Genomic DNA, 25,550 nt, shown 5'->3' on the forward strand with positions numbered 1-25,550 from the left:
CTACCTTTGCGGACGATATACACTGTAACCCTGTTGGGTTGTATTTTAGCTTTCGGAGTTTTGTTGTATTGCTAGACAGTAGACAAGGTTTCAGATTTTTTGTGTGTTAACTTAAATCATTTGCAGCTTTTTAGGAAAATTTTGTGTTGCATGTCATGAAGGGACAAGGAGAAATTCTCAAATCCGTGTGGAATATGCTATATTATTCAATATAGATCCATTCATAATAATGATATTCTTGAATTACAGACTGTAAAGCAATATCAATATTCCGAATTTAACCGCTTGTAACCCTACTTGTAAGGAAGTAAATGTCAGAGATAACTTGAGATGCCGTCCTACCCGCCTACTAGTGAAGAGATCCTGGAGGATGATAGGCCAGTCCATCCGCCAACCTACGAGGATTCAATAAAACCAGCCCCCAGGAGAGCTTCAGCAGCAGGTAGGTTTCAGCGTCATAAGCACGTGTGTATCTTTGGGGATCTTTGTTTGTTACACGCTTTGTGAATATAGCCTTGTATTGAGTAATAAAGAAGTTCTGAGGCTATATATTTACCACAGGAAAACCAGAGCGTCCAGCCCCTCCTTACTGCGCAGTAGAGCAGATCTCCCGACCAGTACCAACACCCAGCTACCCTGCACCAGTACAGTACCCAGCAACAAGTGGCCAGTACCCACCTCCAGGTGGCCAGTACCCACCTCCAGGTGGCCAGTACCCTGGTACCGGTCAGCCCCCCTATGTGGCACGTACTGATCAGTACGACAGACGGAGGACTATAAGTATGGTGGGTACTGTCCCACCACACCAACAACCCCACCAGCCTAACATCGTGACGGGTCAGTGTCATAAGTTGGAGATATGGCTGGCCAGTAAGACTGGCATGAGATCGTGTCTGGTGACTATGATCATGTGTGCTATTCTGACGATAGTGGCCTGGATCATTGGCGTTGGACAGATATCTGTGTTTTTTGTTATTGCTGGAATGGTGTCGCTGGGACTTCTTATCTGGTCGTTTAGTTTGAGGAAGCAGATTGCAAAGAGAGTGATGCAAAATGAGAGGAATATTAATTTTGATAGGGTAGAAATAAGACGTGTGCCAGCTTGAAGGGAGTTGATTCTACTTAAACATGTTTGAACTTCGTTTCGATGATAGCAAGTTTCTTAAATGTTACTTTTTTAGACTTTAAATTGCGGGTATCCTCATTTTACATATCATCAAAAAGCACACAATTACAAGTTGTGATTATCTTACTGACTTACTAATTGATGTGTCTGAGACCCGGACAATGACGAGAAATGAAATGGACGTTATCTTTTTAATGAAATTATGAGAATCTAATAGATGCCTGATGCAATATACGAGATGTTATTTTGAATGATTGACAATTTTATGTAGATTTGTGATTTTATGATTGATTTTTTACGAAAAGTAAGCAATAAAACGATAAAAATTGAATAATTTATTCAGATGTAGAACACTTGGTATCAAGTTTGCCCCGATTATGAGAAGTAAATTTCCTCCAAACAGTTTCTTATCATTCTTACAAATTCTTGGCTTATATAGTTATTGACTTTCATAGAGTAACAAAAATCAAGCTTGTATAAAACATTGTTCGCCTTTGTGATTGACGAGGATGTAAACCCAACACAAACTCCGGGGTGACTCAAAATCAACCGTATAACCGACCATCGGTCATAAAAATCTACTTCCAAGATCTACTCTACGATATATTATAAAGATCTACGCTAACCATCCCGAAATATAGTTAATTTCAGGCCACCCTTTACAAAATCAAATCAGCTACACCCAAAAAGTGGGCACAGAAATGTCTTTTTGGACCTAATTTCGTCACGTTCATTACTTATTATATAATCGTATCAAAAACTCTTAACCATAGACCTGTTCTTTCTCTAAGCTCTGATAGAGCGATTAATATATTTACAAGCAAGACATATCACATATCAAATCAATCAATTCAAGTTAGCAATTAACAATAGGACGAAATAAGTCGTTCAGGTAACTAAATCTACTCTACAAAATTGACCACATATAATTATAAAGTAGGCACATGGCATATTCAGAAAAATAGCAGTTCTAAGGAAGTCCCTCACTAGGATATAACTTAACAAATTAGTTTGCCTAAAGTTTAACTGTACCTATAGAGCTATCGCTACCAAAGTTAAAAAGAACTATCAGAAGTGACGTATATAGGCTTGTCATCACACAATACTATCATTTCACAGTTAAAGGAAAGTTATAAAAATATTTGCATTATATATAAGCAAAAATCTGAATCCAGACCGGTTTTCGATTTTCGAGGGATTACAAACATTTTTACAATCTGAAATTTAACAATCCATGCTCTAACACATAAAATACACCAACCTATCACAAAGGGGCTCGAGGAACACGTGGGATGCTTGTTTACATAGTGACGTCACTGAATAGGGCAGTGACGTCACGTGATGACGTAGTAATGACGTCACGTGCCCACAGCTGGAGTGACAGGCGAATTCACGTGAGTTGAGTAGTGTCGAACATCAATGTCGCTGTCATTTTGTAGTTCTAACAAACTTTTTTCAACTTGATCGTTCTTTGTATTCTCTGAGAGTGATTCGTTTAGAATGTGCACAACAGTAAATTCTTTTCACTACGTTTAGAACAGTCAAGTTCAACGAATTTAAGTCGGACGAATATAAACGTTAGTCTCGAAAGTTCCGCATGCAACTCTGGCTTGAAAATTTAAACCGCAAAGTTGAATAACAACTTACTTTGAAGTAAGAGCAAAGCCTGTCCGACCCAGAGTCGAACATTGGGTGTCCTATCAGTTACAAGTTCCAGCAGTTCGTTAACGAAGGAGGTGTCAATTACATCGTACTGTTCGTCTTGTAGCAGCTCCAGGCAGATTAACACGTAACTGAGAACACGGTATGTTAATAATATGTGCTACATTGGCGTGGTTTATCTATTAATGTACCAGATTATTCCATTAATTGTTAAAACGAATAAAGCAAGTCTACGCCTGTCGTCATTTTTCGTTTCCCAAAAACCTCTTTTTATATGTATTAATGGTTCTTAAGGTGAACATTATCAGTAATCAGGCATACCTCTGACGGTAAGTGAATTTGTTTGAGCTGGCAAACTTTGTCCTGATAGTCTCACACGTCGTCTCATAGTACTCGGTCTCCGACTGATTCTTGAACTTTTGTATCAATTTTGATAGCTGAAAATGTTATGAAATCAAGAAATTTTGTCATAAAATTTTACTCAACTCAATACATTTCAGCATCGTGCGTGTCCAGTAGAAAGTGTGAATTAAAAGTTTAGATGGAGCACGATATTTAGTTATAAAAGAGGAAACAGAGACTTATCACTTACAGCGGTGAAGCTAGCCTGTCTCACTTGAGACACCTGATCCACGGTCAGGTTAAGAACGATAGGCTGGATGTGTTCGTAAACCTCCTTCGTCGTGTACAACTCGCTCAGGTGGGGCAACTGGCTGTAGGATGGACATATACATTTTTAATTTCTGTACAATAGTTGAAACACAGAGGTAAATTTCACATGGTTTAGGTACAAATAAAACATACAATTCTTTTCTTACCTCGCAAAAGTTTGCCTATATCGCCAATTTTTGCGGTCTTCACATTTCTGAATTTCTTTCATTTGCTGGAGCAACTCTTGTCGGTAGCGTGGGGACACGTTCTGTTGGATAACAAGTTTATTGGAATGTTAGAACACTAATAATAACAATTAATCATTCTGGTAACATACCCGAATTGCGTTTTAAGTGCACTAGATTGGAAGCAAACTCACAACGTCAAGTTTTTTCAGGTGTTCACGTAATTAAAATATGATATCAAACTGTGAAATTTCACCGAATTTTGCGTAAAATCGTTATCACACTGCACACACTGCAAGACGAGACCTTAACAAGCGATAACCACATGACAATGAATCGCACAAGTATTCTTCCCTTTCTGTTTTGATACACAGCTTAGCTCAATTGAGGAATTCTGTTGTGGTCAAGTTTGAATGGCAGCATGTCAAATTCGATTAATAGTTCTTTATGATGCTAAGACTAAACATATTAAAATATACACATCAAGCCAAGCAAAAACTGCTGCCTTTTGCAGGATGCAATGGTGTTTATCAAAGCGATTCTTAAAATAATGCTGCGTTAACGATGGCCTTTTTGATCTTTGTACACACGAATCTGCGCCTGTAACTTATCTGCATAAATAATACAAGTTGTATAAGTGATATTGGACGAAGAATTGAAATATTAATAGAATTACCTGCAAGAACTTTGACAAGTTTTTGAGTAGACCAATCTTAACAGAGTCAATATCGTATATGAAGTTGTTGAAGGGGTGGATAAGATCTTGTTCCGTTTGTTCGGGCCCAATCACATGTGCTATTTCGTGCAGCGAACAGGCTAGAGTCTGACGTACATTTGACTGAAAAGGACCTTGATAAAAGGAAAGAACTTGATAACGTATTTTTGAGTAAAACGCGAACATATTATTTGCTTATAACACTATAACAGCGCTATTCTTTTATATTTTAACTTCTTACCATGGAATGCGGTAAGTTCTCAGCTAGAGTAAGATATGTATTTCTCAGTAAACTCCAAGAATCTTTTCCTAAAGTGTAAACGACACCAGGAAACGCGTAAGCACAATGGGTGAGGATGTCGTCATCCTGACGAGGGTTATTTTCGTCTACGTTGCTGGCCATGCTCGTGTAGCAGTCTATTAGCGCTCCAGGAACCGGCGACTGAAATGACTGTGTTTGAAGGTTTATGTGGTTGTCTAATTATAGATAAACTTTCGGGTGGACATTTTTTAGTGATAAGAGCGGTAATTCTGCGTCTTGCCGGGATATTTTACCAAATATTGAAGCGCGCGTAGAATACGCGCGCAAAACTAAATATTGAAAAGATGAGTTTTTAACGCAAACTTGTTGATTTTACACCGCGCGCGACGTGTACAACTGCGTCAAAACCTAAGGTTTCGCTCATGTTCAGCTGACACCTATATTGTGAATACACCGTCGTGACTTTTGGAGGAAAAATTCTGCGCTTATTGCGACAGTCACATACTCGAATCTGGCATAATCGTGGAGGAAGTTCAAGTATCGAATTTTGAAAATTCTACAATCTCACAATTATTTTCAGCGTACTAGAATTCCTAGTGACAAAAATTATTATTCATAAAGATAATAAGCAAGCATATAAAGTAAGGTCGCCGTGCATGACGTTTCATCAGGTGACAATTATATATTTCGGCGAAAAATAAAATTTTGAGATTCAAACTTCGGTCGGCCCGACGCGACGGTAGCTCAGTTGGCAGAGCGGCGGACTGTAGCGGTCTAACCAAAGTTATCATTAGGTCACCAGTTCAAATCTAGGTCGTCGGACATTACCTTTTTTGTATCAACATATAATTTTCGAAATCATAATTTATTTCGAGTCTATTTCATACTCCGGTTGATTAGAGCTATGAGATAATCAATAGGATCAAGTCATATATTCTTTTAAGTTGGCACCACTCTTGTAACGATACTAAAAATAATGAAAAAGAAGGAGTATGAGTGCATAAAAACAACTGGTGACGTCATGAATGGGTCATTAAGTAATACCATGAACTCACCGAAACACTCGGAATATCTGAAGTCTCAATATCCATGTCAGATGAATCCTGTAAAGTGTGGACAACAGTTACTCTAAGGTGTAGTCACTATAGTTACCAAAGTAGTTACTATATAAGTGTAGTTACGACTTACGGCTCTAGGTTTTAAAATACAATTACCGCATCAAGAGACGACTTACGAAAGTAGGAATACCCCGAAATACATAAAGCAAGGCATATTTTCTAGAAAGTTCCGTTACATTCGGTGCCATGCATAACGGGATATAATATGATACATATTTTTGTTCGCAATGCCGTGTCCAATAACACATCATGATATTTCAGGACATGTTTTAATTTTAAATGAACAGCTCGAATACTCATTACTCAGTACTTACGCTGGCCAGCTCCAGATCCTCATCTTTTTGTGAGAAGCTGTACGCTGTTTCGTTTTCATTTTCATTCTCCAGCACCTAGATTGGATTAGACTGGTAACAACACCAGAAATTGCACACATTAAACTGTCGTACATACCGTTAAGTGCAGAATGTCAGGATTGAGTATGGTATGTAGAATAGTGTAAGTGTGTACAGTGTAGTGGTGTAATAAAGTGCTGTGCAAGCTGCAGAATGTTATTATCAGCTGCCACGACTATCATATTACAACTCTATATCCAGATATACACCTACTATAATCAGTAAAACACGTCTAGTATGCTAGGAGCGGCTATTATCAACTGTTCTTGTGTCACGTACATGCACTGTTCATATGTCACGTGATCAAGTGAAAATGTGGGATCTTGTTAACTGACAATGTTATATATATGTTATGGTCAGTAATACTGACTCACTGACTGGGCCCCAAGGGATGCATTTGTTTTCAATATTGGTGTGAACTGTGAAAGTTTGTATTCCAGGTTAAGTCGGATTTTGCAACATTTCACACCTAATATATGTTATTATGTTACAAAACTAATATATGTTATTATGTTTGCATACCTAATATCTGTTATCGGAAAAGGATAATAATAAAACATGGAAGAATGTGACTTACCCCAAATACAGGTTTGGTTATATCAATGGTTCCGACTAAGACTCCTCCTTCCTCTCCTTCTTTCTCCTTACCCTCCTCACCGGTCTCACAGTCAGATAATTTAATTATCTTGGGAGCTAGCGGGTCTTTGTGGAACTCACTGTGAAGAGAAAAGGTTTTAAGTTATTTACTTACTTCTTTTAATGTTTCAAGTCTAGATCAAATTAATCATGAAAAAAGGATTTAATTAAAAACTATTTTAGGAGTTTTTAAAGCTATTCCACAGTAGATCCCGTGATTAAATCTCATTCACATCTGCCTCATCCCCCAATCATTCACCAAAAGCTACGTCTTCTTAACCGTGTGATAAACATGACAAATTTGGAAACTGATTATACAAACAATTCAACATAGTACATATATCCATTATCCAACCACAGCAGTTCATCTCTTAACTTTCTTTTGATAACTCTTGTTAATCCTTCTATGCTTAATCCAGGTCCCAACTCCCTATCTGTACTCTACCAAAATGTCCAAGGTCTTATTCCTTTCAGTAACCTAAGCTCCTCCCATCCCCTTCTTGATGGTAATAAGATTTCCGAACTTCAATCCTTTGCTAACATAGAGCAGCCTGACATAATTGCCCTAAATGAGACTTGGCTCAAAAAGTCTATTTCTAGCAACGAAATCTTTCCTTCATCTCAATATGAAATCTTCCGCAATGACCGCACAAGAAAGACTCATCCTCAAGATCCTAATAACCCTAAAAAGTTTAGGGAAAATGGAGGTGGTGTTCTTTTGGCTGTTCGGTCTGATCTCGACGCCACTACAACCCGACTACCAGTTAGCCTAGGTGCAGAAATGCTTGCCGTTAAAATTGCTTTTCCTAACAAAGAGAGTATTGTAATCTGTACTTGTTATAGAGTAGGAACTCTTGGGTTACCTAATCATGATGTCATAGTTAGTTATATTCGCAAGCTAGTTTCCAAAAAGAATCCCCCTAAAATCTATGTTATTGGTGATTTTAATCTCCCCCATACAGACTGGCTATCTTCATCCAGTACCGTACCTATTGAGCAATCCTTCATAGATTCTTTCAGTGATCTTTCTCTCTCCCAGTTGATCACATCACCCACCCATAAAAGTGGTAATACATTAGACATTCTTCTCAGTAATTATGATAACACAATTGATAACTTGAATGTCTGTGATCCTCATTCCGTGTGCAAATCTGATCATTTTCCTGTCACTTTTTAAATTAAAAGCTCCTTTTCCCGTAAGAAAACTCCTAAACGTAAAATCTATAATTTTAAGAAAGCAAACTGGGACATCGTGAATTATGCTCGATTAATTGGCAAGTCCTAGAATGCCTAGATCCTGATTCGTCTTGGAAGTTAGTTAAAGACTGCATTATGAATTTAGTTGATATACATATTCCTAAAGTAACTATTAAATCAGAGTTCCAACCCCCGTGGTTCGATAGTGAACTTTTTTCTTCATGCCGTAAAAAAGATAGACTCAGAGCTAAATTTAAAACTTCTGGTTCTATTTCTGATGAGTTAAAGTTTGTTACTAGCCGTAAAGATTTTAAGAGGCTCTCATCAGCCAAAATAAGAGATAATCTTTTCAATAGTGATGATCCAGCGCTTATAACTAAGAAGTTTTGGTCACATGTTAAGTATAAATCTAACTCCTGCCGTATTCCTAATTGTGTTAGTTATTCTGGACAGCTTCGGTTCAAACCCAAAGATCAAGCTGAACTTTTCAATTCTTTCTTTTATAACCAGTTTTCGGATCCTTCACTTTATGACACTGACATCTCCTATGTCAATGATGTTGATTTTGATATTGACTTCGATCATCGGGATGTTCGTAAGCTTCTTTCAAATGTTAATTCAAATAAAGCCCAGGGACCAGATGGCATACACGGTAAAATTCTAAAAAATTGTTCCGTAGGTTTAGCTTACCCTCTAACATGCATTTTTCGTGGATCCTACAACAGCGGCTACATTCCACAAGAATGGAAACTTGCAAATGTTGTCCCAATATTTAAGAAAGGTAAGAAAAGTGAGGTTGAAAACTATAGACCAATATCCCTTACTTGTTTAGTCATGAAAGTTTTTGAGCGCATTGTTAAACGTAAACTGCTTTCTTTGACAAGTACCCTTCTTGATCCCAGGCAGCATGGTTTTCTAGAGCACAAGTCATGCACAACCAATATGGTTGACTTTTGTGATAGCCTGGCATTGTCTCTTAACGAAAACATTATTAATCATGTTGTGTATTTTGATTTTGCTAAGGCATTTGATTCTGTAAATCATGATATCCTTCTTCATAAGCTAAAGACCTTATATAAGATTGATGGTACACTTCTCAAATTTCTTACCAATTACCTTCAAGGCCGTTACCAAAGAGTGGTTATTGGTAATGAGATGTCATCTACCCTCTCAGTTAATTCTGGTGTCCCCCAGGGCTCTATCCTTGGTCCCTTACTTTTTGTATTGTTTATCAATGATATTCCTCTTGGCCTTTCGGATAATACTGATATTGTTTTGTATGCCGATGATACAAAAATCTGGCGTAAAATACATTCATCTTCTGATAATACTAATTTACAAATGGATATAGACTATCTCTCTGACTGGGCACTTAGAAACAAAATGCGATTCCATCCAGCAAAATGTAAAGTGCTTATTGTTTCAGGAAAACCATCTTTATCTCCTCCATTCGCATATAATCTTGATGGCTCTCCTCTTGTGTATGTAGAGTTAGAAAAAGATCTTGGAGTCGATGTTACTCCTAAGCTAAGTTGGAATAGTCAGTGCGACAGAATTTATACTAAGGCCTGCCAACAACTTGGTATGGTCAGAAGAGATGGCCATATTGTCATTGATCTGAAACGTCGCCGGGCGCTTTACCTCTCCCTAGTTCGTAGCCAATTCGAAAATTGTTCCATAATCTGGCGCCCTTGTAATAAATCACTTAGTGATAAATTAGAAAGTCTCCAAAAGAGAGCTATTAAATGGATTCTGTCTGAAGAGGGCCGCAGTTATCCACCTGAGCAATATGTCAAAAAGTGCAAGCTTGTCGACATTCTCCCTTTGTCTCAAAAGTTTGACTTGAATGATCTTATTTTTTTCCACAAAGTTCTGAACAATTTAATTCCTGTATCGCTGCCTCACTATCTCTCTTTATATCAGGGCACTTCTCGACTAAGACGTTGCCACCTCGACAGTCTGTCTATTGTGTCATCAATTTTACCTAAGTTAAGTCAGAATTCACTCACCATATGTACCTCAAATAGCCCACTGGCAAAATCATTTTTCTACAGAACCCACATACTGTGGAATGGACAGATTGTGTCTACTAGTCTTTTCAAAGCTGAGGTCACTAAGCATCTATGGAAATGTTTATTGGATAGTGAAACAACAGTCTAGCCTAGTCTTCTGCTCCCCATATTATTATTATTTTTGTTTTATTAATTTTTATCTACCTTCCTATACTTTCAACATCATATCACACTTCACCCGCACACCTTCTCACACATTAATGACCATATCAGACCTGTATCTAATGTATCTGGAATTTGACGTATTGAAATACCAATTTTGACTATATATCCACAGTTATTCACCATGGATTTGTTTGTTATTAAATAGTTTTTCATAAATTTTTGGATTTAGATTAATTCGATGTAATGGGTCCAAGTTACTGCGGACATAGTTCACTATGTGTTTACCGTGTTTGGGTGCCCATCATATTTTACAGATGGGGGCGATATTTTGAACGATTCTATTTTATATTCATCTATTGCTGTACTCTGTAAAATTTGAAAAGTATTTAATAAACAAAAATCTTATAACAGGCCATCACGGCCCCACTTTCACATTACTCACAGACTCAACACCAACCCTACTTCTTACAAATGTATCCTAAGACAGCTCAACTCCCAGCTACTCTGGACCACTAAGCATGACATGATTCTCCCCTCGTCAGTCTTCCTGACGCCCAATAACGCCCCTCTTATATATCTGATCCAGGTACCATTAGTCTCGTGTAACCACCTCAAGCAATCACAAAACGTTTAGGGGCCAAGGCCCAAGCGAATGACTCGGTTGTTGAAAGTATTTTTTAGAGTTCTACGCTAGAGTGGGCCAATAATCCAGTGGAGCTGCAGCCCCCACCCCCTCCCCAATATCTCACCTTAACTGATCGGGTGTAGCCCCCCCCCCCACATATCTCACCTTAACTGATCGGGTGTAGCCCCCCCCCCCCCCCCCGGCCCCAATATCTCACCTTAACTGATCGGGTGTAGCCCCCCCCCCCCCCCCAATATCTCACCTTAACTGGTCGGGTGTAGCCCCCCCCCCCCCCCAATATCTCACCTTAACTGGTCGGGTGTAGCAAGACCCCAGTCAGGGCTCTTACTGACTGAGAGGTTACTGTCAAATACTTCCTCCTCTTCCTTTGCTCCTCTTCCTGACTCCACTGTTGGTTCTACCTGGTTCTCCACCTGGAGGATAGCATAATTAATTAATTACTTTATTGATATTTTAATTACTTGATAGCTTCCAGTCACCAACTGTTCGGAAATTCAGGCGGAATTTAGACGTGGTCTTCTCATTTTTAAATTGTTATTAAATTGAATGATCGTTCTGCTGAGCTAGCATATATTTTGGAGTAAGTTTTTATGTTGTGCACAAATTTCAAACCTGCACGTTTTCCTTGTCCTCTTCTACATCTGGCCCTTTTTCTAACAGTGACTGAAAATAGTTCCTCAGCTGCATGCCTTGTTCCTCAATCTGAGGTAATTAATTATCAAAGAATTAGTAAGGTAATTCATAATACAGTGAAAGCAGTATTAATGACATTCTCACTTTTCAGAACTAAGTGCCTAATATAATTAAGATATAACATCTGAACAGTTTTATTCCTGTTCCATATGATCGAGGATAGTCAGGGCTACAAAACCTGACCAAGTTTAGCTCAATCCAGTACTGCGCGTTCGAGATATGAGGTTAAATATACCAAAAATAGGGGTTTTCTGGTGTGACATCATTGTAAATTTTTTGGAGTATAACCTCAATATCTCACAAACTATCCATTTGTGGTCTTTCTGAGTTACACTATCTGTTTCCTCTGGCAATTTCGGTTCAGAGTCAATTAAGTTTGAAACAAAATCTCAGTAAATGTGAAAGTTCTGAGGATGTCAAGTTTGTAACAAGCGCGCGCGCGCGCGCGCGCACACACATATGACCTCATATCTTCCACATTTAATGATTTTTCATGGAAATTCTTTCACCATCTTGTAGCACTCATGTGCTGAGTAGGATAGCATTCTAATCATGTCTTTAAAAGCTTTAGATAGATACTGAGGAAGAAAATTCATGCTTGTAACAAGCGCGCGCGCGCGCGCGCATGGCCCATACTATATGATCAATGGACGGGAGGATTAAATTACTTTCATACACACCAGCATGCTCATTGATGGCTTAAAATGAAGCTAAGACATACTCCTATCAGATCCACCATAAGTTAGATACCATAATAATCATTAAATGTGTCTAAAATGAGGAAGCTTTGACAAGTGCGAGTGGTTTTGGCAAATTTTGGTATAAAATGGGCCCTAATATCATATTTTTCTCATTAAAATCACATATATCACGTATATTTATGTGTGTTGGGTGTATCCTCATTGGTATCAACCATTTCAATCATCAAGAGCAGCTTTCCTGATTCTTTATCTCATGAAAATGGGCAAAAAAGCTCATAAATAGTCCAAAACCGGTCATTTTCGCCGCTTTAATAACCTCATTCCTGGCACCCAGAACACTTTGGGTACTCAAAACATAATTTTTCGGATACCTCAGACCCCTAACTAGCACATGGAGCCAGAAAGAACAGCATGTAGAGACTTTTAAATTTCTATGGTTGAGAACCCAATGTCACACTATTCGTTCATTAATCCTGCTTTCACTGAATAAATTAAAAATTACTTCAATTAAAAATTACTTCATAATAAATTACTTCAATTGATGGGCATATTGCCTTCGATGTTCACTGTCTATTCATATCTTGATATAAAGCGAAACGATAAATAAATTATATACATAAGAGTAAGGAGCAGTTTTTAACAGTGTTGAACTATAGAAAACCCATAGAAAATTTACTATTAGACCAATGCAATTGGTTGATAATTCCCTAAAAAAAGAAAAATGTATCTGAAAGATAGGAAAAGGAACGAGAAGAGATTGGAAAAAAGAAAGAAGATAAAAGAGAGTAAGTGAGAATAAGAGAGAGGCAAAGAGGGCAGGAAGAGGTATTGACTCATTTTAAACGTCCGAAGGACGGCCTTTTTGCTATGTAGTAGGAAATGGTCAATATGAGAAAAGCTAGTTCTGGAAAATCACCCAACTTTCTGCCAGAAATAAGAACATTTCTGATAGGTATAATCGACATTCGACAAGGATCTCATCACAAGTCAGAGATTTTAAAAATTATCTCATCATAATCGGAACATGGGCGACTATTAGTATGAGAACACCCGGCAGTGTTATATGCGCTACTAGTTCACAATTATGTAGTTAGTCCACCATGACCAATAGCCATCCTCGGTCAACTGTATCAAAATAAAATTGAATTCGTAATAATGCTACATATGTTGCCACCATAATAGAATATTATCACTTCGAGATGGCCAGGCCTACTCTCATGCTGTCTATATGTGATGATTAACTCTGAAAAACTAGGGACAACTGGGGAATGATCCCAGAACCTCGAGATTTCGCGTCTCTTGCTCTACCGGGACTTTCCCAAAGTTCCCCAAAATTCCCCAAAAAAAATATTAGGTTCTACCAATGATTGTAGGTATTGTTTTTTGTTCTTTTCGTTTATTTTATATTATATTTACATATCTATACGTGCTCTGTATAGCATTCTTACAAAATTGAGCAGTAAACACAACTATATTTGAATTGCACCGAGCAATGATAAATGATGATACAGGAGTTGAATCAAATGTAATGCAAAAAATCAGATAGTAAGGCATAACTTACAGCTCTATTGAGTAAAATACCAATTGATAATAATTCATGTATTACAAAACTATGATTACACACATCGGACAGGTTTCCCTGATAAGTGACAACAATCAATCTTGACTTTGGAGGGTTGGAGAAGCAATCAAATACCTTTTAGGGGTGTAAACTTCGTTAAGTAAACATCATGAGACCCTCAAATTATTCGTTATATACTTATATAGTAGTGCTGCAAGTATCAACAAGTAAGTTAAGATGAGGGGGGGGGGGTCATGTTATTTTTTGTCCGTTTTTGTCCGTTAATTTTTGTCCGTTCTCAGAAAATAGGGTACCGAACGGTCAAAAACGGACAAAAATTGTAACTTTTGATTTAAATTTTCTCCAAAATTTGCAACAGGCTATCTGCAGAAATGGGTAGCCCGGTTAATGACCATGGTCCTTTCTCAAACTTATAAACCTCAATTAGGCACAAAGAATAGTCTACACATTTTTTAATAACATAAAAAGGGATTAAAATCAATTCATCTATGAAAAATATCATGTAACAACTTTTCCATATTACTGGAGAGTAAAACTTTGTTAAACACAAAGATTCTTGAGCACATTTTGAGTAGGACTCAAATGCGTTTAAAAACATTTTAGTATATAACAATAAATTATGTAAACAATAACACCAACAATAATTATAAATTGAACAAATTATTGAGAGATGAAAGATAGGAAGAGGAGGAGGGGGACTGAGAAAGGGGACTGAGGAGGGCCAGGGGGACTGATAAGGGTGCTCAGGAGGAAGAGGAGGGGGGCTGAGGAGGAGTGAGACTGAGGAGGAAAACTGAGGAGGAGGAATGAATAGGAGGAGGAGGAGAAGAAGAAGGACTCAAGAGGAGGAGGACCGAGGAGGAGGAGGACTAAGGAGAAGGATGAGGAGGAGGACCCAAGAGGAGGAGGACCCAAGAGGAGGACCCAGGAGGAGGACCCAGGAAAAGGCCCCATGAGGAGGAGGAGGAGAACTGGGGAGGAGGAGGACTGATGAGGACTGATAAAGAGGACTGAGGAGGAGGAGGACGAGGACGAGGAGAAGGACTGAGGAGTGAGGAGGAGGACTGATGAGGAAAAGGAGGTGTATAAGGAGGATGAGGAGGACTAAGGAGATGGAGGATGAGGAGAGGACTCAGGAGGAAGAGGAGGAGGAGGACCTATGAGGATGAGGATGAGAAGGAGGGTGACTGGGGGGATGACTGAGGAGGAGGAGGAAGACTGAGGAGGAGGAGGAAGAGGAGAACGACTGAGGAGGAGAACGACTGAGGAGGAGAAGGAGGAGGAGGAGGGCCCAGGAGAAGGAGGACCCAGGAGGAGGACCCAGGAAAAGGCCCCAGGAGGAGGAGGATCCTCCTCCTCGAGGAGGAAGACTGGGGATGAGGAGGACTGTTGAGGACTGATGGGGAGGACTGAGGACGAGGAGGAGGAGGAGGACTGAGGAGGGGAGGAGGAAGAGGACTGAGGAGGATCAGGAAGACCCAGGAGGAGGACCCAGGAGGAGGAGGAGGAGGAGGACTAAGGAGGAGGACTGAGGAGGAGGACTGAGAAGGAGGAGGACTGAGGAGAACTGAGGAGGAGGAGAAGGATGAGGAGGAGGACTGAGGAGGAGAATGAGGACTGAGGAGGAGGACTGAGGAGTACTGAGGAGGAGGACTGAGGAGTACTGAGGAGGAGGACTGAGGAGTACTGAGGAGGATGGCTGAGGAGGATGGCTGAGGAGGATGGCTGAGGAGGATGACTCAGGAGGAGGACTTAGGAGGAATGAGAAGGAGGAGGACTGAGGAGAACTGAGGAGGAGGACTGAATAGGAGGAGGAGGAGGGGGACTGGGGAGGACGGAGGAGGAGGAGGACTGACGAGAAGGACGAGGAGGAGGACTGAGGAGGAAGAGGAGGAGGATGAAGAGGAGGAGGAGGACCCAGGAAGAGGAGGAGGAAGAGGACTCAGGAGGAGGACTTAGGAAGACTGAGAAGGAGGAGGACTGAGGAGAACTGAGGAGGAGGAGTGAATAGGAGGAGGAGGGGGACTGAGGAGGACTGAGGAGGAGGAGGACTAACGAGAAGGATGAGGAGGAGGACTGAGGAGGAGGATGAGGACTGAGGAGGAGGACTGAGGAGTACTGAGGAGGATGGCTGAAGAGGATGGCTGAGGAGGAGGACTGAGGAGGATGACTGAGGAGGAGGACTGAGAAGGAGGAGGACTGAGGAGAACTGAGGAGGAGGAGAAGGATGAGGAGGAGGACTGAGGAGGAGAATGAGGACTGAGGAGGAAGACTGAGGAGTACTGAGGAGGAGGACTGAGGAGTACTGAGGAGGATGGCTGAGGAGGATGGCTGAGGAGGATGACTCAGGAGGAGGACTTAGGAGGAACGAGAAGGAGGAGGACTGAGGAGAACTGAGGAGGAGGACTGAATAGGAGGAGGAGGAGGGGGACTGGGGAGGACTGAGGAGGAGGAGGACTGACGAGAAGGATGAGGAGGAGGACTGAGGACTGAGGAGGAAGAGGAGGAGGATGAAGAGGAGGAGGAGGACCCAGGAAGAGGAGGAGGAAGAGGACTCAGGAGGAGGACTTGGAAGACTGAAAAGGAGGACTGAGGAGGACTGAGGAGGAGAAGGAGGAGGAGGAGTGAATAGGAGGAGGAGGGGGACTGAGGAGGACTAAGGAGGAGGAGGACTAACGAGAAGGATGAGGAGGAGGACTGAGGAGGAGGATGATGACTGAGGAGGAGGACTGAGGAGTACTGAGGAGGATGGCTGAAGAGAATGGCTGAGGAGGATGACTGAGGAGGATGACTGAGAGGGAGGAGGAGGAGGAGAAGGACTGAGGAGAAGGAGGAGAACCTAGGAGGAGGACCCAGGAGGAGGATTCAGGAAGAAGAGGAGGAGGAGGACTCAGGAGGAGGACTTGAAAGGACTCTAAAGGAAGAGGACTGAGGAGAACTGAGGAGGAGGAGGGGGACTGGGGGAAGACTGAGGAGGAGGAAGACTGACGAGAAGGATGAGGAGGACTGAGGACGAGGACTGAGGACGAGGACTGAGGAGGAAGAGGAGGATGGCTGAGGAGGATGACTGAGAGGGAGGAGGAGGAGGAGGAGGAAGAGGACTGAGGAGGAGGAGAAGGACTGAGGAGGAGAAGGAGGAGGACCTAGGAGGAGGACCCAGGAAGAGGACTCAGGAGGAGGAGGAGGAAGATGCGGACTCAGGAGGAGAACTCAGTAAGAGGACTGAGGAGGACTGAGGAGGATGGCTAAGGAGGATGACTGAGAGGGAGGAGGACTGAGGAGAACTGAGGAGGAGGACTGAATAGGAGGAGGAGGAGGGGGACTGGGGAGGACTGAGGAGGAGGAGGACTGACGAGAAGGATGAGGAGGACTGAGGACTGAGGAGGAAGAGGAGGAGGATGAAGAGGAGGAGAAGGACCCAGGAAGAGGAGGAGAAAGAGGACTCAGGAGGAGGACTTAGGAAGACTGAGAAGGAGGAGGACTGAGGAGAACTGAGGAGGAGGAGGATAAGGGGGACTGGGGGAGGACTGAATAGGAGGAGGATAAGGGGGACTGGGGGAGGACTGAGGAGGAGGAGGACTGACGAGAAGGATGAGAGGAGGACTGAGGAGGAGGACTGAGGACTGAGGAGGAAGAGTAGGAGGATGAAGAGGAGGAAGAGGACCCAGGAGGAGGAGGAGGACTGAGGAGGATGGCTGAGGAGGATGACTGAGAGGGAGGAGGAGGAGGAGGACTGAGGAGGAGAAGGAGGAGGACCTAGGAGGAGGACCCAGGAGGAGGACTCAGGAGGAGGATGAGGACTCAGGAGGAGGACTCAGGAGAACTGAGGAGGAGGAGGAGGAGTGAATAGGAGGAGGAGGGGACTGGGGAGGACTGAAGAGGAGGATTCCACTAAGGAGAAGGATGAGGAGGAGGACTGAGGAGGAGGATGAGGACTGAGGAGGAGGACTGAGGAGTACTGAGGAGGATGGCTGAGGAGGATGGCTGAGGAGGATGACTGAGGAGGATGACTGAGAGGGAGGAGGAGGAGGATGAGGAGAAGGACTGAGGAGGAGGAGGAGAAGGAGGAGGACTCAGGAGGAGGAGGAGGACTCAGGAGGAGGACTCAGGAGGAGGACTGAGAAGGAGGAGGACTGAGGATAACTGAGGAGGAGGAGGAGGACTGAATAGGAGGAGGAGGGGGACTGGGGGAGGACTGAGGAGGAGGGGGTCTTGTGGAGGACTGAGGAGGAGGAGGACTGAGGAGGAGGACTGATGATTGAGGAGGAAGAGGAGGAGGACGAAGAGGAGGAGGAGGACCCAGGAGGAGGAGGACCCAGGAGGAGGACTCAGGAGGAGGAGGAGATCGACTGAGGAGGACTGAGGAGGAGGTGGAAGAGGAGGAGGAGGAGGAGGAGGAGGAGGAGGAGGAGGAGGAGGAGGAGGAGGAGGAGGAGGAAGAGGAGGAGGAAGCATCTAAATGTTATTTCCATTTTTGTTATTTTTTGTCCGTTTTTGTCCGCTCTATTTTTTGTCCGTTTTGAAAATATAGGGTACCGAACGGACAAAAAACATGATCCCCCGCCCCCCCCCCCCCCCCCCCCCCCCCCCCCCCCCCCCCCCCCCCCCCCCCCCCCCCCCCCCCCCCCCCCCCCCCCCCCCCGCTCCCTAAGATTCAATACCTTATAATAACATACATGTTAACATTAATGGGTATTAATGTATATTAGAGAAATTTTGAATAATTTTGGGGAATTTTGGGGAACTTTGGGGAGTTTTGGGGAACTTTTTTTTGGGGAACTTCAGAAATCTTGGGGGACTTTCCCAAAGTTCCCCAAAGTTCCCCTTGGACCCCCCCCCCCCCTCCCCAGTTGTCCCTAGTTTTTCAGAGTTAATCATCACATATAGACAGCATGAGAGTAGGCCTGGCCATCTCGAAGTGATAATAATAATTAAATGTTTCGCAGATTGGCAATTGATCGGTGTAGTTGGTGTTGTACACACTGCACTGATAACGATATCACGTTGTACGTGTAATGTAAATATAGTGTGGATAAAATGCGAATATATATTCTAAATAACTGATAAAATGATATTCCACACAAAGCATGAAATTGTGCTGTATATGAGTGGTGATTTCGCTCTGAGAATCAGGGTCAGTAGCTCAATTGGTAGAGCAAGAGACGCGAAATCTCGAGGTTCTGGGATCATTCCCCAGTTGTCCCTAGTTTTTCAGAGTTAATCATCACATATAGACAGCATGAGAGTAGGCCTGGCCATCTCGAAGTGATAATAATAATTAAATGTTTCGCAGATTGGCAATTGATCGGTGTAGTTGGTGTTGTACACACTGCACTGATAACGATATCACGTTGTACGTGTAATGTAAATATAGTGTGGATAAAATGCGAATATATATTCTAAATAACTCATAATAGAATAGTTGTGACACCATATATCATGTAGGGTATTACTCCTTTAACCGGCTATTATAATTCAAAAGAAATTTTAATTTACGTTATTAATGTGATATTTGATAAATAATAACCTGCATTGAGTCCATATCTTCATCATCCTCCTCCTCATCGTCCTGTCCGTGAAACATTGCATTAAACTCGTCCCTATTCGTCTTATCGCTCATTCGCTCCTCCAAATTACTTGTTATCTTCACATCCTCCGTGCTGACCGCCTCTACAGCTTGTGCTTTATTTTCAGTGTCTACCACCATTTCTTCACTTTTTGCGTCTGTCGGTGTGTCTGTTTGTGTGTCTGTCTGTGTGTCTGTTGGTGTGGCTGTTTCTGTGGCTGTCGGAGTGCTGTTTGTTCTTGGTTCTAATGGGGGAGGAGAGCTGGAGGCACTTTCTGAGGTCGGTGATTTTGGTTCCCCGTACAGCTGGAATGAGACATTTTGAATTAAAAGGGTATAATGGAACAATTTTAACTGTCTTTCTTAACTTTAAAACTGATAATTTCCTGCAGAAAAATACTTGTATGTTCATTCTCCTAATATTCTAGATAAGAAACAAACCGCCGCCTGCCAAAAGTTTAAAACAAAATATTTCGAGCTGAAACGCTGGGACGTTACACTTGCAAATTAAATAAGTTTCGTAGTTCTACATGATTTGATTTGATGTGCTTTTATACGACCACTTGCACTGTAAGGTTGTGAAATATTGTAATGAGGAATAAATCAAAAAGGAATTTAACTCGTCACGTGACCATTGACCAACTGTACGTAGGGCTCCCGCTGCTATTTATAGCACATAACATTGCAGCAGCGTTACCTTACAATACTTTATTATAAAGAGACTCAACTTTAAATTTCGTTGATCAGAATAAGATAACCATTTTTTATATAAATAGCATAACATTTCAAACAAGTGAGACACTCCAAATATGTGGGTAGTTAGTTGGCAGAGGAATCATTTCATGGAAATTAGAAAGTGTTAATCAGTTATAACTAAGTATTAGTTATAAATAGCATAATAATAATTAGTTAATTAGATAATCACCTCCTTCTCCAGAGCTTCAGTATCCATGTCAACAGGAGATTTCCAGAACAAGAAGTTATCGTACTCAGGATTTGTTGGGGACCGTTCACGTCCACTGTAAATGTAAAAGTCACGTGTCATGAATAACATCAATAGTCACGTGTCATGAATAACACTTCAGTGTACATAACACGTATTATTATTCTACAGGATAATTAGTGCTACACATAGTTTCAACATACCTTAGCTCGATTATCTTGATAACACACCTGTACCAACTTAATATCAAATTTTTGAAAATATCAGCCTTAACTCACGATTTTAATTGCACGCACTATACATACTAATACAAAAGAAGCCATTAAAATTGTCTCCATAAAAATAAAATAGAAAAGATGAAAATGAACTTACTCCTCCCCAGCTTTGAGTTTATTGCCAGCACCTCGGTCTGGCTCACAATTCTGAAAGGTAGTGATGAAGGGCCCGAGCTGTTGATACGCAGCCAGTTTAACATATCGTGACGTGTCATTCAGTAGATGTAAGAAGAGTGGGGTCAGCACTTGTACTCGAACGGGCTGTTCCACAGTGTTTGAGATAGAGGTGAACCCTTCAGCGCACGCCTGAAATATACAAGACTGGTTACAGCTCAGGGGTGTAGAGTTGTGGAGGGCGGTTTATTTTGGAGTACAGCCAATTTTATACTTGATGTTTAAAGTTTGATGTTGGTTTGTAGGGTAGGGGTGTTTAGTGTTTACTGTGTACATCCGGTGAAGTTGATATATGGCACGAGATATAAGGGGGATTAAGTCAGAACAATAAGTTTAAATTTAGATATAATTATGGGTATGTAGTTAGGTTTTAAAGCAAGGCCTAACATTCTCATTTTAGCATTTAGACACCTAATTCCTAAATGAATTGGTAAGTGAGTCTCGACACCTTAACCTACACTAAGGATCAGTACACATACAGGTAGTGAAATACATGTACAATGTACAATGTACACGGTTATGAGACAGTGTATACGCGCTTGTACTGTTCCTGTGTTAGGGAGATATTTCTTTAAAACAAAACAAATTACAGACTCGCTGAAAGTGATTTAAAGACGGGCCACTTGTTATAATATGGTGTTATCTATATTTGTTATATAAATCATAATACTGAACATTCTAACCTTCCTGACGCCCCAGATATCGTCGTTACAAAGTTGCGAGAAAACAGGAAGGAGCTTCTGTTCGACCACCTTGCTACCAGATACTTGACATATCTTAGGGAACGAACTTGCACAACACTGTGGGATAGTCATTCCGGTCATTTATTCTTGTATTATATCTGATTTTGGAAACATTTTAAAGATCTGAATTTTTTAACCGTTTAAGTGTGTGTACATTGCAATTGTACTATTACTCTAAAAATCTAATTAGAAATAAAGACAGTTTCTTGTATACATACCTTTCGTACGTGAAGTAACAAATCGCTGCATAATTCAATGTATCTGTCTAAAAACTTCTTAACTATAATCTCCCCGCCCAAAAATGAAGCTAGAGCTGATATTAATGTAATAGCTTCTGGTGGGAAATCGTTCAATTCGTGCGTCTGTAAAGTAATTTAATGTTAATTATTTCAGTTAAGTAATCCATCAAACACATTGTTGAAACTAAGTATGAACAATTAAGTTAATAATAATTTAAAGATAACAATTTACTGATCGTGCGATTCCTCTGCACGCGTGTTCGCACTTAAACTTTAAATTAAGCATCACATGTTATGTTTCTATACACCGTAGTATCCGTTTTAATGTACTACAGGTACATACATCACACTGTGCAGTTGCATACAATATTGCTAAGACTTAGCTTTAATAATAATACAAGATCAGACTTGACGCAAGACGCCGGGGAGAGGTAAAATACACACCAACTTCTAATTGAATCTTTTCTAATATTTAAATAAGATGAAGGGTACCGACTCGTCGTATGAAAGGAGTGCTCACATTTGTATCTGGCATTAACATTTCTTGAATTGTATCCACATATAGCATTTCTAAATCGCCTGAAAAGTTGGGAGTTAGATATTGGTAAGAATGCATTATCTATCTAGCCATCACATACGGTATGACGTATGTGACATACCTATCATGCTTTAGCCAGAGCCTTGAACAGGTACAGACTACTATATTAGCTTCTTTCATTTCAGGAATAATCTTAAATAAAAATGGCTTTGTTATCAAAATCCAGAAACAAAACTGGAAAATGAAAACATGTCCGACAGGAATGTAGTATGTACATAGTTTTCAAAATATAGCAAACATATTTTGTGTTTAGTAAAAATGTTAAAGACAAACGTTTTATGTAGAATCCTCTGTTAGTTAGAATAATTAGTGATGTCTGAGCAGATTTTCTGACCTGAAATATTAACCAGTAATTTTTAAATGTAGTAAATTATGAACACGCCCAGTCTTGAGACATTAAAAATAGGGTACATCCTTTGAACTTGCAAAGTTTCATTCCATAGCAGAGACTCAGCATGTAAAACTTTCGTATAGATACCCTATAGTGTATGGATACGTGTGGATTATTATTTGAATCAGGATTAGATCTAGTCCTGATTCAAATAATCCACAATTTATATATTTAGGATTTTCTCGATTAATAAATATTGTCTTAAATATATTATAGGTTCATTATTTACTGTCAATTGACAATATGGCACAAATTCCTTTGAAATGTAACATCAGTTTTAATACTACAAACTTTAAATTGAGCTGTGGAATGTTGAAATTGGCACAAATAGCTAGCCATCAGTATTTATTCTGCATAATTTGGAGAATAAAAAATACGATAATTTCAAAAAGGGAAATTGCCAGTCACCTGATGATTCTGATCTCTAAGAGAGTGTATTAGACAGGATGTTATGAAGTGGAACAACATTTCTTTACAGTTAGCGTTAGTCATACACCTCACCCCAATGAACTGAAGCTGATCCAGTAAACTTACTCGTACGTTTAGATCTGAATTATACCCAGTCAGTCAAAATATACTCCCTGCATTATTTGACATGTTAGTATTTCAAAAATAACGCAATTGTAACCTATGACATGACTTATACAAACAAAAAAGCCATAGTTATGGACAACCTAAATTAACACATATTAGCAGTGCCAGCAGTTGTGTACCTTGGTCAGCAGCCAGTTCTGAAGCTATGTGCTTTATCCTGTCGTAGTCTTCTTTAGTGTCACAGTGCTTCAGCGCCTCATCTATATCAAGACACGCCTGCTGCCTGAGTAGTGATATAACTATTAACGAGTCTGTCACGAGATCTGTCACTCTCGAAACCATTTTGTAATAACATCATTTATTCGGTCATTACTATGCCAAAAGTCATTATGAGAGTTTATAATCTTGTAATGTACCTGTAACTGGGGATTTCTATCTGAGAGAGTTTCTCAAGTCTGTCCAGAACATGAAGTTCAACATCACTTGGTTCATCTAGAGAGGGAGGCTCTCCGAATAGCTCGAGGTTACGATTTGGCATGTACATCATCTTGTTTGTCAATTATGGTTCATCAGCTGAGTGAAGACTTGATTAGTATGTTTGAAAAGAACGAAGTAAGTAGAGTTTCAACACATGATTAATAGGGTGAGTGATCAGGATGCGTTATGAATCAAGAAGGAAAATAATTTGTAATTTTTTAGAACAATATCAATGAAATTAAGATTAAATTTAGGAACAGTTCGGCAGGAATGTGCATTGAAATTTACCGTATATCAGGTAGATGAAAAGTTCAAAATAGAAATTAAAGTCCTCAATTACAAACAAATGGAATGAAAGCTTCATAGACAAAACTCATAAATTTGATAAAACATTATCAAATATATAACAGAAATAAGATTTATTTTAAGAGAACCGGGCTTCTTTGTACAGATTTTAAATATTCTAAACTGTAAACTGTAAAAAAGGTACCAACATAAATTTAGGCAAACAGAATTTTCCTAAAACAGAAGATCTTGTTCACAATACCAGGAAGAATATTAAGTTTTTTTCAATACCTATAAAGGCGTTTACTTTGATGGCGCTTCATTGACACTTCTTTTGTTTCTAAGATATTTAGCCATCTTATCAGCCTTGTTTAAAACAATGTTGAAAACTGGATGAGTTGGTTCAATGAGATTGTTCTGATCCCCTCTTATGAAAGTATTTTCAAAGGAATGCTGCGCAACCGACAAACCACTGAGGCAGTAACAAGTGTGATAGTAGTCTCGAGATTTACCTGGCTTGTCAACTAAGCCTCCACTGGGGTACTGACAGCAAAACAGAATGTAATCTTGCAATGCCACTTGCGAAAAGAGCCATTCTTTCTCGTCAAGATTTTTGAGATCAGTCTTTAAAATGTGGTGCAGTAATGGAAAAACACCACCCTGCCAAAATGAGTAACATCCATCGACCATTTTATTTGTCCGACCCTGAAAACCTCCTTCAAATTTCATCTGTCTGTGAACAGCCCAATCTAAAAGTTGATCTTTGTTAATGAGGTGGGTTTTGTTTAATAATATCAGGGCAGCAAGAGAGCAGAAAGTGTAACCACCATGAGCTTCAGTCCCAGGACGTGATCCAAACCCACCTTCAAAAGTTTGGCACTTAGCTATCCATTCTCCAGTGTTGGCAAAAAGCTCATCAGAATGTATACCACTGAGTTGAGCTACAACTGCGGCACAGTAAGCACCTCTCACATCTAATTCACCATCTTTGTGCATGGTAAAGGATCCATCATCATTATGCATATTTTCAAGAAACTGCTTGAGCTTGTCTGTATCAATAATATCATAACAAGGCTCAAAATCGAGTGAAGCTAAGGCTGAAACTGCAGCATATGTTGTAGCAAGATGTGGCAAGTGTCCAATGTTACCACAGAAACCACCAGAATCAGCTTGGACAGACTTTAGAAACTCAGATAATCTTAACTGCTGCTCTTGCGATATTTGATCACCCAATAAATTCAGAGAGTGTAAAATCCAATAACATAACCATGGTCTACTAGCATCTAAGCATTCAAAGTTTTCTGATAGTCTTAGGAGGCCCTTTCGTAGATAGCTTATATGCCGACTTTTGTGCAGAGGGAAAGTCTCTTTGAGTCTTGTTCTTCCTTGACAAGCAGAATATATATGTTCCACTGATTCTTCAACAGCAGTTTGCTCCTGAGAAGTTATAGTTACAGGACCATCCAACTGCATTCGCAAACTAGCCATATCTTTTCCCAATGAGAGAGCCATGACCTGTAAAGCAAGTAAGAGGTTAGGAAATAAGGACAAAGTATTTAAATTCTAACATCATGTGGTCAAA

The 25,550-nt window shown here is 40.5% G+C and overlaps 2 protein-coding genes across 9 annotated transcripts; both read right to left on the bottom strand.

Moving 5' to 3' along the window:
• Window positions 1-1,452: 1,452 nt before the first annotated feature.
• LOC134820510 (serine/threonine-protein phosphatase 4 regulatory subunit 1-like) lies at window positions 1,453-23,783 on the bottom strand. 8 transcript variants are annotated; one of them, XM_063830936.1, is made up of 22 exons: window positions 23,623-23,783; window positions 23,386-23,489; window positions 23,081-23,220; window positions 22,555-22,615; window positions 22,204-22,262; window positions 21,663-21,806; window positions 21,385-21,501; window positions 20,625-20,833; window positions 20,235-20,328; window positions 19,271-19,615; window positions 11,380-11,469; window positions 11,053-11,168; window positions 6,689-6,827; window positions 6,034-6,108; window positions 5,657-5,704; window positions 4,581-4,781; window positions 4,301-4,462; window positions 3,607-3,707; window positions 3,381-3,501; window positions 3,110-3,225; window positions 2,774-2,919; window positions 1,453-2,606 (listed from the first exon to the last, which is right to left on the bottom strand). In XM_063830936.1, the coding sequence occupies exons 1-22, from the start codon at window positions 23,751-23,753 to the stop codon at window positions 2,485-2,487; spliced, it is 2,841 nt and encodes a 946-aa protein (XP_063687006.1). In that variant the 5' UTR covers window positions 23,754-23,783; the 3' UTR covers window positions 1,453-2,484. The 8 variants fall into 8 exon arrangements, with proteins under 8 accessions (XP_063687006.1, XP_063687005.1, XP_063687004.1 ...); XM_063830935.1 differs by having other exon boundaries at window positions 4,581-4,790; XM_063830934.1 differs by having other exon boundaries at window positions 11,053-11,180.
• An 81-nt stretch (window positions 23,784-23,864) lies between these two features.
• Window positions 23,865-25,530, bottom strand: LOC134820512 (protein farnesyltransferase subunit beta-like). Its single transcript, XM_063830937.1, has one exon. It carries the CDS (start codon window positions 25,478-25,480, stop codon window positions 24,272-24,274), a length of 1,209 nt encoding a protein of 402 aa, XP_063687007.1. The 5' UTR covers window positions 25,481-25,530; the 3' UTR covers window positions 23,865-24,271.
• Window positions 25,531-25,550: the final 20 nt, after the last annotated feature.

Source organism: Bolinopsis microptera, chromosome 9 (genome assembly GCF_026151205.1).
Source record: "Bolinopsis microptera isolate Bmic1 chromosome 9, MBARI_Bmic_1.0, whole genome shotgun sequence".
In the NCBI taxonomy this organism is placed as follows: domain Eukaryota; kingdom Metazoa; phylum Ctenophora; class Tentaculata; order Lobata; family Bolinopsidae; genus Bolinopsis; species Bolinopsis microptera.